This window comes from Coccidioides immitis, assembly GCF_000149335.2.
Source record: "Coccidioides immitis RS genomic scaffold supercont3.2, whole genome shotgun sequence".
Classification (NCBI taxonomy): Eukaryota; Fungi; Ascomycota; class Eurotiomycetes; order Onygenales; family Onygenaceae; genus Coccidioides; species Coccidioides immitis.
The window spans coordinates 4,528,880-4,540,945 of NW_004504309.1; the positions used below are offsets into that span (position 1 = coordinate 4,528,880).

The window sequence follows — 12,066 nt, forward strand, 5'->3', positions numbered from 1 at the left end:
GGGGTTTCAGTACTCCGTACTCCGTACTCCGTAAGCCAGATCGAAGTAACCTTGGGGCTAGACCGGATGTTGCTGCGCAACCAATATTCTTGACACCTGGAAAAACACCAGCGAAGTTCGTTCCCATTGATCAAAGGGCAAATCACCACGGAGCATACATACATACATACATACATTTTTTGGGGGATTGATAAATTAGCGATATATCATGGCCTCAACATTTGATCCCTCGATGTCAGTGTCGGGCATGCGCCCACCTCTGACATCGGCAGATGCGCCATCCATGGCCGACCAACTTCCAGTTCTCAATTTTGGATTCGACGATTTACGTGCGCGGATGGCACAGTTTACCGCAAGATTTGACGCGTTTATTGAGAGAGGAAGGAAGCAAGTTTTAGAGGAGAAAAATCAATTTCGGGTGAATCTTGCAGAGCTCCAAGGTACTATTCCTTAAAACTGATTGCATGACGGCAACCGGTTCCCCTTTCCACCAGATTCTAATGAATAGTTACAGAGGACCGACGTATGAAGCAAAAAGATATTGAAATATTTAATTTAAAGGCACAAACCCACGCGCAAACATTGCAAAAAGAGGCTGTGGAAGCGGCAGAGATGCATGAGGCGATTGCGACAGTAACTCAAGAACGTGACGCCCGCCAGGCAACGCGAGACCGATTAAAACAGCAGATTGAAGAGACACAAAAGGCCATCAATCAGAGACTGGAAGCGCAGAGAGCGCACGCGAGACAGCTTGAAGCCCAATCACGCCTGAACACTCCCGAGCTAGAATTTTGGCAGGACTATCTATGCTTAAGGATCGAAGGTGCAGGGAGGGATGATCGGCTAAAGATTGTATATACTCATTTGTTGGAAAAGGACTGGGAGAGAGAGGCCTGGTTTGAGCTTGGGACCGCCTCCCGGGATTACGAGGTATTCCATTGCCGGCCCAAGTTGGAGAGGACAGTCATCGAACGTGAACTTGACATTGTCAACGAAGACAGGGATTTTGGGGCCTTCCTTAAACGGATGCGAAAATTATTCGTGGCAACAATGAAGTGAACGAAACACCGGGTTATGCCATTGTTTGATATATTTTTCTTTGAGCATTAGAGATACCCCTCATTCTAACATCATGATGATGAACTACAAATCCGCTATTTCCCAAGCTTGAGTGTGATTCAGAGACTGAGCGCTGGCTCTCTTCAACCCCCCGTAGCCTCACGATAGAATGCAATGCTTCGATTTGCACCAGCTGTCGCGAAACCTTCTGCTTTTCCCATTTTTGGTAGCCATTTGACACACCACAGCGCCTTGTCAGACTCCGAAAGAGTCGCAACGCAAGCTTTCCGCTCAATTGACCATACTTTTACCTTTCCGTCAAACGATCTACCTAAAGTGTCAGAGGCATTCGGCCTGAGAAAAAAAAATCCCAGATATTCCTTAAAATACTTACCCACTGAGAAGATATTCCCCGGTGTGACTCCAGTCTAGAGACATAATCCATGCCGAATGTCCGCTAAAGTTTGCCACCTGCTCGCCCGACGATGTTTCGTAGAGCATAATCACCCTTGAATCTCCAGCAGCGGCCAGCAATTTCCCTCCCGGCGAAAAGGCCACAGCCCGAACCGGCTCAACAAGGCCTACGGACAATTAGTTAGCAACAGTCGGGGCGCACTACGATAATGGTACGGACCTGATAGAGAATAAGGCATCCGGCCAGTGCTATTATCAAAAATATAAACGCTTCCACTTTGATGGCCAGAAGCCGTAAATCGTCCATCGGGTGACTGGGAAGATATTGTCAGATTTTCGCCATCGAAAAATATTGTCAGCGCATACAATATCTATACACATGCCGAAACTTCCTTTCGTCTCAAAGTCATGGATCTGGTGAGCGCCATTCTGAAGGTCCCAAACTTTGATGTGGCCGTCATGGGTAGTTCCAGCGAGATAATGCCCATCACTAGACAGAATTATGGCCCAGACATTGCAGATTTTTCCAGTATCTTTGTAGTTATGCTATGAGCAGAGAGCATTTCTCGCATGGCAGGCAGTCAACATTCAAAGGGACTTCACACGTACAGTTTGTATCCTCGCTCCACATCCCATTTTCATATGCCCACAGTTTGACTTCACCGCTGAAACCCGCACTGGCTGCCCTTAATCCATCCTGAGTTGCTACTATGTGGTGGCAACCAATTTTGTGAGCTTTTGTCATTGATTGGGCAATCGGAAACTCTGCCTCTGTGGTTGAATGAACATTGAGGGATGATGAGCCTGAGGCTGATAGAATCTGGGTCGGTGTGACTGCCAAAGAAAATATATCGACAGGATGGGCTATTTGTAATTCTCAGTAAGCATGAGGCCCTTTCTGGGGTCTTTGTGGTTCAGCACCATTGTCAATAGTGTGCAATGTTAGATATTGCTTCGACTGTCTTCGTGTTAGAAGTTGTCTTGCACCTCAAAAACGTCCCTCTAGGATTTCTTACCATATCTGCACAATGATATCCCCGTATTCTAACACATCCAATTTGTTCTCCTGGCGTTCAAAGTTTTAATATGGAGTGATGACTATGCTATGTGTTGAAAGTGTTGTGTACGGTTGATTGATAAAATTAAGGCCGCAACAATCACTCCAAAAGCTCAGGCTTCATAAAAGCATGAGCAAACCATGTGATGCAGAAGAGTTCTTCACCAGCAAACAAAAAACAAGATAGTATAGATATATTTTATATTGCAAAAAAGGAATCTAGAATTGATTTTGTCATACAAACTAATATACAACTGATGAATCATCAAGGAATCAATAGTGCAAACACCCGCTTAAACGCCAATTCGCATGCCATGCCCCCTTTAATTGTTTTATACATCCAAGGTCTTTAACGGCTCCGCAAAATCCAAACATAGCTAAAGGTCAGGCTGATATTGCCGGTTTTTCCTCTTCTCGCCAACGTTGCTTGACCTCTGGAGACGGAATTGTCAGTCGATTTCTCTTTGGGATCAAAACCGCAGATAATAACTATAAACGTACCGCTAACACATGTAGGACACAGTAGATGTGCTCTCTTTGGCTGGCCGCAGCCGGGGCAATTGGTCATGTTTTTCACATCTTTTAGAGCCTTGCCAGCCATTTGTCGGTGTCTTTTCTTCATATGAGAGGTTTTCTTCTTGGGAACCGCACGGAGGATAGATTCCCAAAGTCCAGAGAGGATGGAAGGAAGGCCTAGCACTATGGCACCCGGGGCAATGGTCTTGGAGGATAGGGCAAAAGAGCGTGGGAGATATTGCAGCAGTCGGCTCGATGTTGAAGATTGGAAGACTGAGAGGGACGGGATAGCTCGTATGAAGAGATGGGGCAAGGGCGAAGCCCAAATCGGTCTTATCGCAGCCATTTCGAGCAACCTGGTAGACGCGCCGCGAATGCTGTATATATCTCCGGCAGAGAGCAACAGATTGGCATCGCCTTCCGCTTCAAAGCCTTTTGGGGAGCGAGATGCTGCAAAACTCAAGATCATTATATAAGCAGCCGATTTGGGTTCGTGAAGAAACCGAGCGCAAAGGACCCTGATTGGCCCAATTTCGTGGAGCTTTGGGAAACAGCGCTAAACCGGAAGCGGGCTAATGTTGTTCTTTGAGCCCCTGATCCACGATTGGCCTTCACGCAGCAAACCGAACCAAGCTGTCCATCGGCAGGACTGAGAAATTTAAGGGGTTTCTTGTTCGTCAAGAGAAGACTCACTACCACTCCCACCGTTCAGTTGGCCAGCCCGATCCCTTCCTTCACTCGATCTGACCCTTGAATCGGCTGTCGAACAGATCTAGACGATTTTCTCCATCGATTCACTTTGCTTGCTGAAACCAACGCGGAGAGCAGTCGAAATGGCATCCCCGACTCCCCAGTCTGCCCAACAGCAAGCCAATAATACGGTTTATCCTCGAAGCCATGTCGGTTTCGACAGCATCACTTCGCAGATCGAGCGGAAGCTGCTGAAGCGTGGCTTTCAGTTCAACGTCATGTGTGTTGGTTCGTGCCCCCGAGGTATCATCCTGAGGGTTTATCGCATTCTGACCAACTCGGCCCTCCTTCAGGTCAAACCGGGCTCGGCAAATCCACTCTAATCAATACCATTTTTGCTTCGCACTTAATTGATTCCAAGGGCCGTTTGACACCAGATGAGCCTGTGCGTTCCACGACGGAAATCCAAACCGTCTCACACAGTACGTCCCATATCTCGTAAAGGTCATTTACCCAGGCTAACACCAAACCAGTTATTGAGGAAAATGGTGTCCGCTTGCGATTGAATATCGTTGATACTCCCGGCTACGGTGACCAAGTTAATAATGATCGCTGGTTCGTGTATGTGGTGAACAGGAACATGGGCACAGTACTGACTCTTCGGCTCTCTATAGCTGGGATCCGATCGTCAAGTACATCAAAGACCAACACTCCGCATTCCTCCGAAAGGAACTTACTGCACAGAGAGAGCGCTATATTCAGGACACTCGAATCCATTGCTGTCTCTTCTTCATCCAGCCTTCCGGACATGCGTACGTAGAGTATCAGTTGAGGAATAGGAGCTCAACATATGCTAACTAGAGCCTGCAGCCTGAAACCTATTGACATCGTTGTCCTCAAGAAACTTTCCGATGTTGTTAATGTTGTGCCGGTGATCGCCAAGTCCGATTCCCTGACTCTGGAGGAGCGTTCTGCGTTCAAGGAAAGAATCAAGGAGGAGTTTGCCTTCCACAACCTCAAAATGTATCCATACGACAATGATGAGCTGGATGATGAAGAACGGGCTGTCAATGCCCAGATTAAAGTGAGTCATCGTTGTCTCGGGGTATCTCATCGCATTTCTAGCCACCATACTTACACGGTATGCAGGACATAATTCCATTCGCCGTTGTTGGAAGTGAGAAGTCAATCATTGTTAACGGCAAACAAGTTCGTGGTCGCCAGAACCGTTGGGGTGTAATCAATGTCGAAGACGAGAGCCATTGCGAATTTGTCTACCTCCGCAATTTCCTTACACGAACCCACCTTCAAGACTTAATTGAGACCACAAGCCAGATTCACTACGAAACTTTCCGCGCTAAGCAGCTGCTTGCATTGAAAGAAAGCAGTGCTACCGGCCATGGCAGTCGACCCATAAGCCCTTCGGCGGACAGGGAGCTAAGCCGCAATTCGCAAAGAATGACGATGAATGGCTACTGAGGTGAACACCTCCAACTTCTTGCTGGCTAGGTCATGTCGAGCCACTCGATCTGCATTGGCCGGATATGCGAATACAATACAAGCAATTTCGTTCCTGCGAGCAAGCTAGTGCTACCTTTTCCAGATATCCTATTGCAGTTGTTATGGTTTCCTTTTCTAATCAGTGAATTAGTATTTTTTTTTTCTCCACTGCTTGTTCGCATCGCTTACAGGGATAGATTCGAGATTGCAGGTCGTCCACAGAAGCATGTCTTCTTACTTTGCTAAGTTCGGACTTGATATTTTGTTTAATCTATAACTCCTCCAGACCCATTTTGTCTTCAAATTTTTTTTTTTTTTTTTTGGTGGCTTCCATCGTAAATGAAAACAGTATCCAACTCCAAAAGATTCACTAGAGGACCTTCCTGAGATAAATCAAGGTCTGGCCTATGTCCATGAGAATCCATATGGAGTACTCCGTAGAAAAGATGGCGAATAAGATTGTCATCGGTATCTTCATCTGGAATAGCTCTTAAATTGGGCATCCTTGGCAGTTCGCGTAGTTCATCTGTTCCCCAGTGTGAACTTTCAACCCCAGAAGGAACGTTGCCAAGAACAAACCCCCCTTGAGGGCTGTACCATGGTCCCAACTCACGCCCCAGGTTCGTTTCTTTTTTCGCTCCCCGCTGCTCGACAGACTTTGCTACTACGAAGCCTTGGCTCCTGTGAGCGGTATCGATTTTTAAAAATGGCCGCTACAGGTAGGTCCTCTGCGAATTCTGTTCGCTACCTGGGCTAACCGCCATGTTCGTGCCCTGCCGCATTGCAGTGCGCAAGTTTCGCCCTGTGGTGATTTCCGGGCCATCAGGGACGGGCAAGTCCACGATCCTTAAGCGGCTCTTTGCCGAGTTTCCTGATAAGTTCAGCTTCTCGGTATCTCGTGAGTATAACTAGCACCAGCTTGAAGCTTATGGGCAACACCGCCTGTATTTCCGGCTCTAAAGAGACAGGGGAGCAGCAGCTAATCGGGCACATAGATACCACTCGAGGCCCTCGTGCTGGCGAAGTCGATGGTCGCGAATACTACTTTACAAGCAAGGAAGCCTTTTTAAATCTTGTTGACGAAGGCGGCTTTATCGAATATGCTCAATTCGGTGGCAATTACTATGGAACGAGCACCATGGCGGTGAAAAATATTAGTGAAAAAGGGAGGGTTTGTATATTGGATATTGAAATGGAGGTATGATTTTACTTCCTTCTCTTGGCTCTTTGGGCTTGGGATTCAAACAGCGCACTAGCCGAAAGCAGTGTTTTGGCTAATGAGTCGAGAACAATAGGGAGTCAAGCAAGTCAAAAAGACCGACCTTAATGCCCGGTTCCTATTCCTCGCCCCTCCATCTATCGAAGAACTAGAGCGCAGACTCCGTGGCCGCGGAACAGAGACGGAAGATAGCCTCAGTAAACGGTTGGCGCAAGCAAGCAATGAGCTAGAATATGCCAAGCAGCCGGGAGCTCATGACAAAATCGTAGTCAATGATGATTTTGACATAGCTTACAAGAGTGTGAGAGATTGGATCGTGGACAATGGCAATTTTGGCGCAACACTTTGAATTTCCACAGGTCTGGCCTTTTTTTTCATGTATCTATTGCTAGCCGAGATACCCTGTTCTCTCATGGATATATAAAATACAGAATGTTGCAAAAGAAACTCCGACAATGAAAGCGTAAGCCAGCACAAGTCATCAAGCATCATCATTCACCTTCAGCTTTGGAATCCTTTTGTTCCTTTCCAGTCTGGGCCTCTTGCTCTAGGAAGCTTGACCATAATTCTGCCAGCGATTCCTTACGGGAAGGGGTGGATTCGGAGAAATAATCCGTTGCAAGTGCAGGAGAGCTGGGGGTCCGCTGCACGAGTGAGGCGCCAGGGACTCGAAGGCTAAGCGATGCAGTGCTTCCGGGCCGAGCAAGGCCAGCTTGCTCACGTTGTTCTACGTATGTCAGTATAAATTTTGACAAACAAAAGAGGAAGTCGACTGACCATCCGTCCACCCCAGAAGTGCAGCTATAAGTTGTAGGACCTGAAATTTCTTCGGGTCTGACCTATCAAGTGCGAGGAAATGAAGGAAATGGTTTGTCACAAGATTCCTATCCCACGGGTTAGAAGTTATCGCGATGCTCTTACAATCGTTTACGACACACCTATCCACATTGTCCTCAGGCCGCCCTTTCTTAAGGAAACGTAAAGCCTTTGTAAGATGCTCATTCAACGTGACTGCCTCATGCCGAAGCTTTCCTATCAGGAGGTTCTTCTCCTTCACTTCCTTCTCAAAGGGCAGCGCTCTTTCTAACTCCATTTTTGTTTTTTCCAGCTCCGCAGTGGCCTGGGCAGCTGATTTTTCAGCAGTTTGAACCTTCTTCCGGAGATCTTCAGCTTGGAGATCAGAGCTTTCGACCAGCTCGCGCAACTCTTGCTTTCGAGCTACACCGGAATATTAGTACGCAGGATGCTTCTTAAGCCCAATCTCTGTATGGGAGCGCTCACCTCTCTGGATCTCCTGTAGAGCTTTCTGAAGGCCCTCGATCGTATTTTCCTGATCCCTGCTTTCCTTCGATACTCTCTCATAGTCAATTTTGAGAGCATTTAGCTGTTCTTCCAAGTCTACCACCTTATCCCCAAGCCCCTCTCGAACGGATCGTTCCTCCATAGCAAGAATCTCCCAGTTATGCATGGCCTGTTTGGCCTCTTCGAATTCTGCACGTAGATACGACTCCTGTTCTAGCAATTCTTCCCTTTCTTTCAACCAATTCTGCTGAGAAAGGTTCGTTCTATTTCTCAGGCTTGAAAGTTCTTTAGATCTCTGCTCACCCTCCTTCTCCAACGACTCAATCTGCGCTGATTTAGCTTCAACTTCGGACTTAAGTGTTTCGTTTTGGCCCTCTAGTTCTTCAATTTTGCTTCTTGCCTGGCTTAACTCTTCCTGCTCGAAGGATTAGCGGGCATATTGACATTGAGATCTCTGAGCGAGACATACAGCGTCGGCTTTCAGCCTTTCTCCTAGCTGGGACTTGATGGTGTTGACCTTGCCCAGAAGATTTCGAAATTGCGTTTCCGCGTTATTCTTCTCATTGTGTGTCGCTTGCAGTTTATTCTGAAGGGTTTCCATCTCTTGATCATGTTTTGACTGTATCTGCTCGAGAGTCCTTCGCATCTCTGAAACCTCCGCTCGGAGTGAGTCGCGATCTCGTACGAGAGCTTCAAACCGTGTATCTGATTCGATACCTGATGGCATCTGCTGCTTGAAAGAATTTTCCGAACATGTTTCGTCATTTCTTGTGGGTGGTAGAACCTCCTTTGTGGGCTGGTTTTCTTCTTCATCGTCCGTCTTCTCCAACTGACTTTCCGTGTCCTCGCGCTGTGAACCATTTGCTAGATCCTCAGCAGGCGTCTAGATATGCAATTGGATTAGAATTAGAACCACATCACCGTAAAATCAGTGCTATTGTCAATGGAGCTACCTTCGTCGTGGACTCGAAGGCCTCATCGGACTTCGCCGCAGCGCTCTGATGAGACACTTGAAACTTGCGATCATCTTCTCCGTTAACATTCGATTTCCCAGGGCCTTTTTTCTTCTTGTTTTTCTTAGACCTTCCCGTGGCTTTTTTGCCCCGAAGAAGCGAGTTAGATTAGTCTTGGGACGCTCTGTAGCGATGAAGCGCAAACCAACCTTGAGGAGGGGTAGAAACCGTGTCTGTCGGCATTCTGTTTAGCGAAATTTCTTGTGTATCGGGACGACGATAATTGCATCCATTAGGCAAATAACGAGAATGTCGGCTTATTATTGGAATTCTGGAGGAAGAACGAAATGGCTAGGGTGGAGCCGCTGTCGAGGACGTATTCTCATAGTCTTCAACAGCATACATAGTACGTAACTTAGTAGTTAAACCTAGCCAACCAAAGTTGCGGAGGAACAAAGATCTTCCCGACCCGAATCATACACGGCTGACCGGGGATCCGTGCTGCGGACTCGTGCGCTTCAGGCACATGGGTTTTGGTATCCAACTATTGCGTAACCCGTGCCTTGTCCAGACTCATTCAGCCAGCCTTGGAGCCCAGCTTACCGCAGGTCTCCCCAACCATGGCATTTTCCGGCTCGGCGGATTGCGACACCACGTAACTAAAATGGCGAGAATGCCCCTGTAGCTATGACTTTGATCATAAGGCATTTGGCGCCAAATAGCGGATATTCGCTATCATCAAGAACACATGCGTCTTAAATGTGATGTGCCTTATGCCGTTCCAGTGCCTTGGTGCATGAAGTTACTGTCCCGATAGCCTGACCCCCCTACGAGGGGGGGGAGCTGACGGATTACCCGGGGTTTTAGCACCTTCGAGTTCGAACATTCCTGTTCCCAAGGCGCCACTTGATGACGGTATAATCTATATCTATACACCCCTTACCTAGTTCAGATGTCTCTCCACTCTTCCCGTCTGCTCGATCATTACATCCAACTAGACTCTTGAGATTTGCAAGATTTGAGAAAAGCAATTCGCAGCGCATGAGTTGAGACAGCATGCTTGTGCAGCCTGGAAAGCTCGCCTTTTACCGCTTCATTACCCAAGACCTGTTCTCCGTCGGCTCTCCTTTGTCTCAAGCTTATTCAAGCCAAATATTATGCATCGCCCGTCAGCGTTAACAGTCAGCTCACACCACTACAGCAGCGATCCAATTCTGAATATGCAGGCATAATGTATAAAATATATAAATAAAGATGCAAGCTAGGCTCAAAAGGTCGAGGCACACAGCGATAACCACCTTTATAGGCATTAAAAATCCCAGAGGGTGACATTAAAAATTGCAGCCGAGATCAATATGTTCTCACCAAAGAATCTATCCCATTTACAAGAGACCTTCCAGCTTTTGTGGGCACCATTTATTGAGAAAGCAACATATATCAAAACCGTGTGCTCTCCCCGATCTACTCCTCTAGCACATCCCCAGTAGGCCCCCAGCCTCAACAGCATGCACAGATATTGCATGAAACTAAGCAGTATACTCGTGATCCTGATTGCTCGATTATCATTTCGGCTTTAGGTAGCATCCATATATTGGATTGGCTGTGTGGCAAGAGGATCAGCCCATGCAGCAATCCAGGTATAGCTCCTTTCAAGGAAGACGAGAGGGGTATACATAGCGAAGAAATAAGAAAGGAGATAGGTTGGGATGTTGGGTATATCTATGCATTCTGTAGCCCTAGAGTAGAGGGCTCTAGATTGAAAAACTGCCGGTGCTCTTGCATACATCCATTTCGAAATGCGGCTATTCAACTTTCGCTCCTCCGACATTGCACGAGGATGAGGCGGTTGAGAAAAGCCACAAGGAAAATAATTTGCTGGTATAGCCCCTATCACATAAAATCATCCAGATAGCTTTCGTCACGATTCTGGTTGCTGCTTTGCTGAACGTTCTCTTCGTTCATTAGGTCATCGTAGGCATGTTCCTTTTGCCACTTCAGCTCTTCCCTCTCTTTGCGTTCTCTCTTCTCAGTGGCACGTTTCTCCTCTCTTCGCTTTCGCTCTTCTCTCCTAATTTTCGAAAGATATTCTTCCTTTTCAGCTCTGAGATCGGGAAACTTCTCAATTTTAGTCTTATTTAGTCGGTTTACGATTGGATTCTGGCGTGCAGGGACAAATATTTTCCGGGTCAGCTTCGGGTTGTGGAAAGAGACCTGGCCGGTCGCCATCGAAGCCGTCTTTAATAGATTTGACCATGGCGTATATATGATCGTTACATTATCCTTTTTGTTTCCTGTCCTCTCATGAGATTGTCGTTATTAGAAAATAGACACTGCAGCCTTGGAGATTTTCGGTATCGTCACACCTTCAATAGAGTTGGCCTTTGTGAGTTGCGCGCAATCTTCGAGCAAGTCCTGGGGGATATTTTCCCAACTTTGGCCTTCATTAAGGCGAAGGTAGACATGTGCACTCGACAGATTGTCGACATGGAACTAGGAGTCTGTCAGGAAACAACGCACATCCGAGAATGGCGGATTGTTGGGAATGCGGGGTGTACGAACCCTGGCGAGTCAGTTTGAACAGGGCTCATAAAAAATGGGAGGAGAATCGTCCTTGACCAGCTTACCATACATCACTCTCCAGTCCATATTTTATCAAGTCCTCATCTAGGGCACTCATATCAGCAAAGTAAAGCCAATTAGAAGAAAATCGTTGAGATTTGCATACTTTCCTCCTTGTCCCTGCCGACATAAATGAACGCGGCCGGCTCAACAACGTTAGATGTGAAGTAGTAAACCATTTCAAAAAACAAAAGGAGCCAAAAAGAACGATGCACACAACAAAGAGGGTGACGCTGTCTCAAACGCTATTAACAACAGGTGCCTGGACCTTTTCGTCTTGTGGTCGGAGTCGATGGTTTTCCTCAGCCGCCCCTCGTCCTTATCGATTAGCTGGTACTCCGCAATTGGCTGGCTGGTTAACCAACTAAGTAATAGCTTGTGCGCCCGGGAGTAGCAAGTTAGTTAAGTTGCTAAGTTGCCCGTGACCACATCGAGCCTTCCCGGCTCACTGGATCTTCAGTACGGAGACAAGTGCGCCGCAAGCCACTAACTACCAAACTTCGAGGACTCAAGACCTACGTATGTTTTCAATATCGAGTACGGAGCACCTTGCTATTCTTGTCGGCTTTAATTAGACATCTCTCCTGTAGAGTCAAGGGCCCCGCGCGGGCATACACGTGTTGCCACGTGACTGACGTGTGCTCTGGGCGCCTTGTTCTCATAGGCTATAACCGACTCCCCCGGAAAGCCCATGCTCGCCGGACAAGGTCTTGTTGAACTGTGCACCGTCTGGAGTA

General features: G+C 47.2%; 7 protein-coding genes across 7 annotated transcripts; 3 read left to right on the forward strand and 4 right to left on the reverse strand.

Moving 5' to 3' along the window:
* Positions 1–208: 208 nt before the first annotated feature.
* CIMG_07194 (uncharacterized protein) lies at positions 209–1,059 on the forward strand (the record flags this gene model as incomplete). The annotated part of the gene is made up of 2 exons (XM_001243297.1): positions 209–440; positions 515–1,059. The coding sequence occupies 2 exons, from the start codon at positions 209–211 to the stop codon at positions 1,057–1,059; spliced, it is 777 nt and encodes a 258-aa protein (XP_001243298.1).
* CIMG_11915 (WD repeat protein) lies at positions 1,057–2,699 on the reverse strand. Its single transcript, XM_012358733.1, has 7 exons — positions 2,490–2,699; positions 2,395–2,431; positions 2,083–2,337; positions 1,840–2,006; positions 1,694–1,787; positions 1,454–1,640; positions 1,057–1,386 (listed from the first exon to the last, which is right to left on the reverse strand). Exons 1-7 carry the CDS (start codon positions 2,490–2,492, stop codon positions 1,203–1,205), a joined length of 927 nt encoding a protein of 308 aa, XP_012214156.1. The 5' UTR covers positions 2,493–2,699; the 3' UTR covers positions 1,057–1,202.
* A 215-nt stretch (positions 2,700–2,914) lies between these two features.
* On the reverse strand, positions 2,915–3,392 carry CIMG_11916 (ribosomal protein L32; the record flags this gene model as incomplete). The annotated part of the gene is made up of 2 exons (XM_012358734.1): positions 2,915–2,964; positions 3,032–3,392. The coding sequence occupies 2 exons, from the start codon at positions 3,390–3,392 to the stop codon at positions 2,915–2,917; spliced, it is 411 nt and encodes a 136-aa protein (XP_012214157.1).
* Positions 3,393–3,685: 293 nt separating this feature from the next.
* On the forward strand, positions 3,686–5,540 carry CIMG_07196 (septin 3). Its single transcript, XM_001243299.2, has 6 exons — positions 3,686–4,024; positions 4,090–4,218; positions 4,270–4,351; positions 4,411–4,548; positions 4,607–4,820; positions 4,886–5,540. Exons 1-6 carry the CDS (start codon positions 3,880–3,882, stop codon positions 5,213–5,215), a joined length of 1,038 nt encoding a protein of 345 aa, XP_001243300.2. The 5' UTR covers positions 3,686–3,879; the 3' UTR covers positions 5,216–5,540.
* A 458-nt stretch (positions 5,541–5,998) lies between these two features.
* Positions 5,999–6,901, forward strand: CIMG_07197 (guanylate kinase; the record flags this gene model as incomplete). Its single annotated transcript, XM_001243300.2, has 3 exons — positions 5,999–6,134; positions 6,232–6,434; positions 6,532–6,901. The coding sequence occupies 3 exons, from the start codon at positions 5,999–6,001 to the stop codon at positions 6,802–6,804; spliced, it is 612 nt and encodes a 203-aa protein (XP_001243301.1). The 3' UTR covers positions 6,805–6,901.
* CIMG_11917 (golgi matrix protein) lies at positions 6,818–8,953 on the reverse strand (the record flags this gene model as incomplete). Its single annotated transcript, XM_001243301.2, has 7 exons — positions 6,818–7,182; positions 7,233–7,339; positions 7,394–7,673; positions 7,737–8,172; positions 8,227–8,640; positions 8,711–8,850; positions 8,920–8,953. 7 exons carry the CDS (start codon positions 8,951–8,953, stop codon positions 6,947–6,949), a joined length of 1,647 nt encoding a protein of 548 aa, XP_001243302.2. The 3' UTR covers positions 6,818–6,946.
* A 1,040-nt stretch (positions 8,954–9,993) lies between these two features.
* CIMG_07199 (uncharacterized protein) lies at positions 9,994–11,508 on the reverse strand (the record flags this gene model as incomplete). The annotated part of the gene is made up of 5 exons (XM_001243302.2): positions 9,994–11,001; positions 11,074–11,200; positions 11,228–11,270; positions 11,335–11,374; positions 11,436–11,508. The coding sequence occupies 5 exons, from the start codon at positions 11,506–11,508 to the stop codon at positions 10,601–10,603; spliced, it is 684 nt and encodes a 227-aa protein (XP_001243303.2). The 3' UTR covers positions 9,994–10,600.
* Between the last annotated feature and the right edge of the window lie 558 nt (positions 11,509–12,066).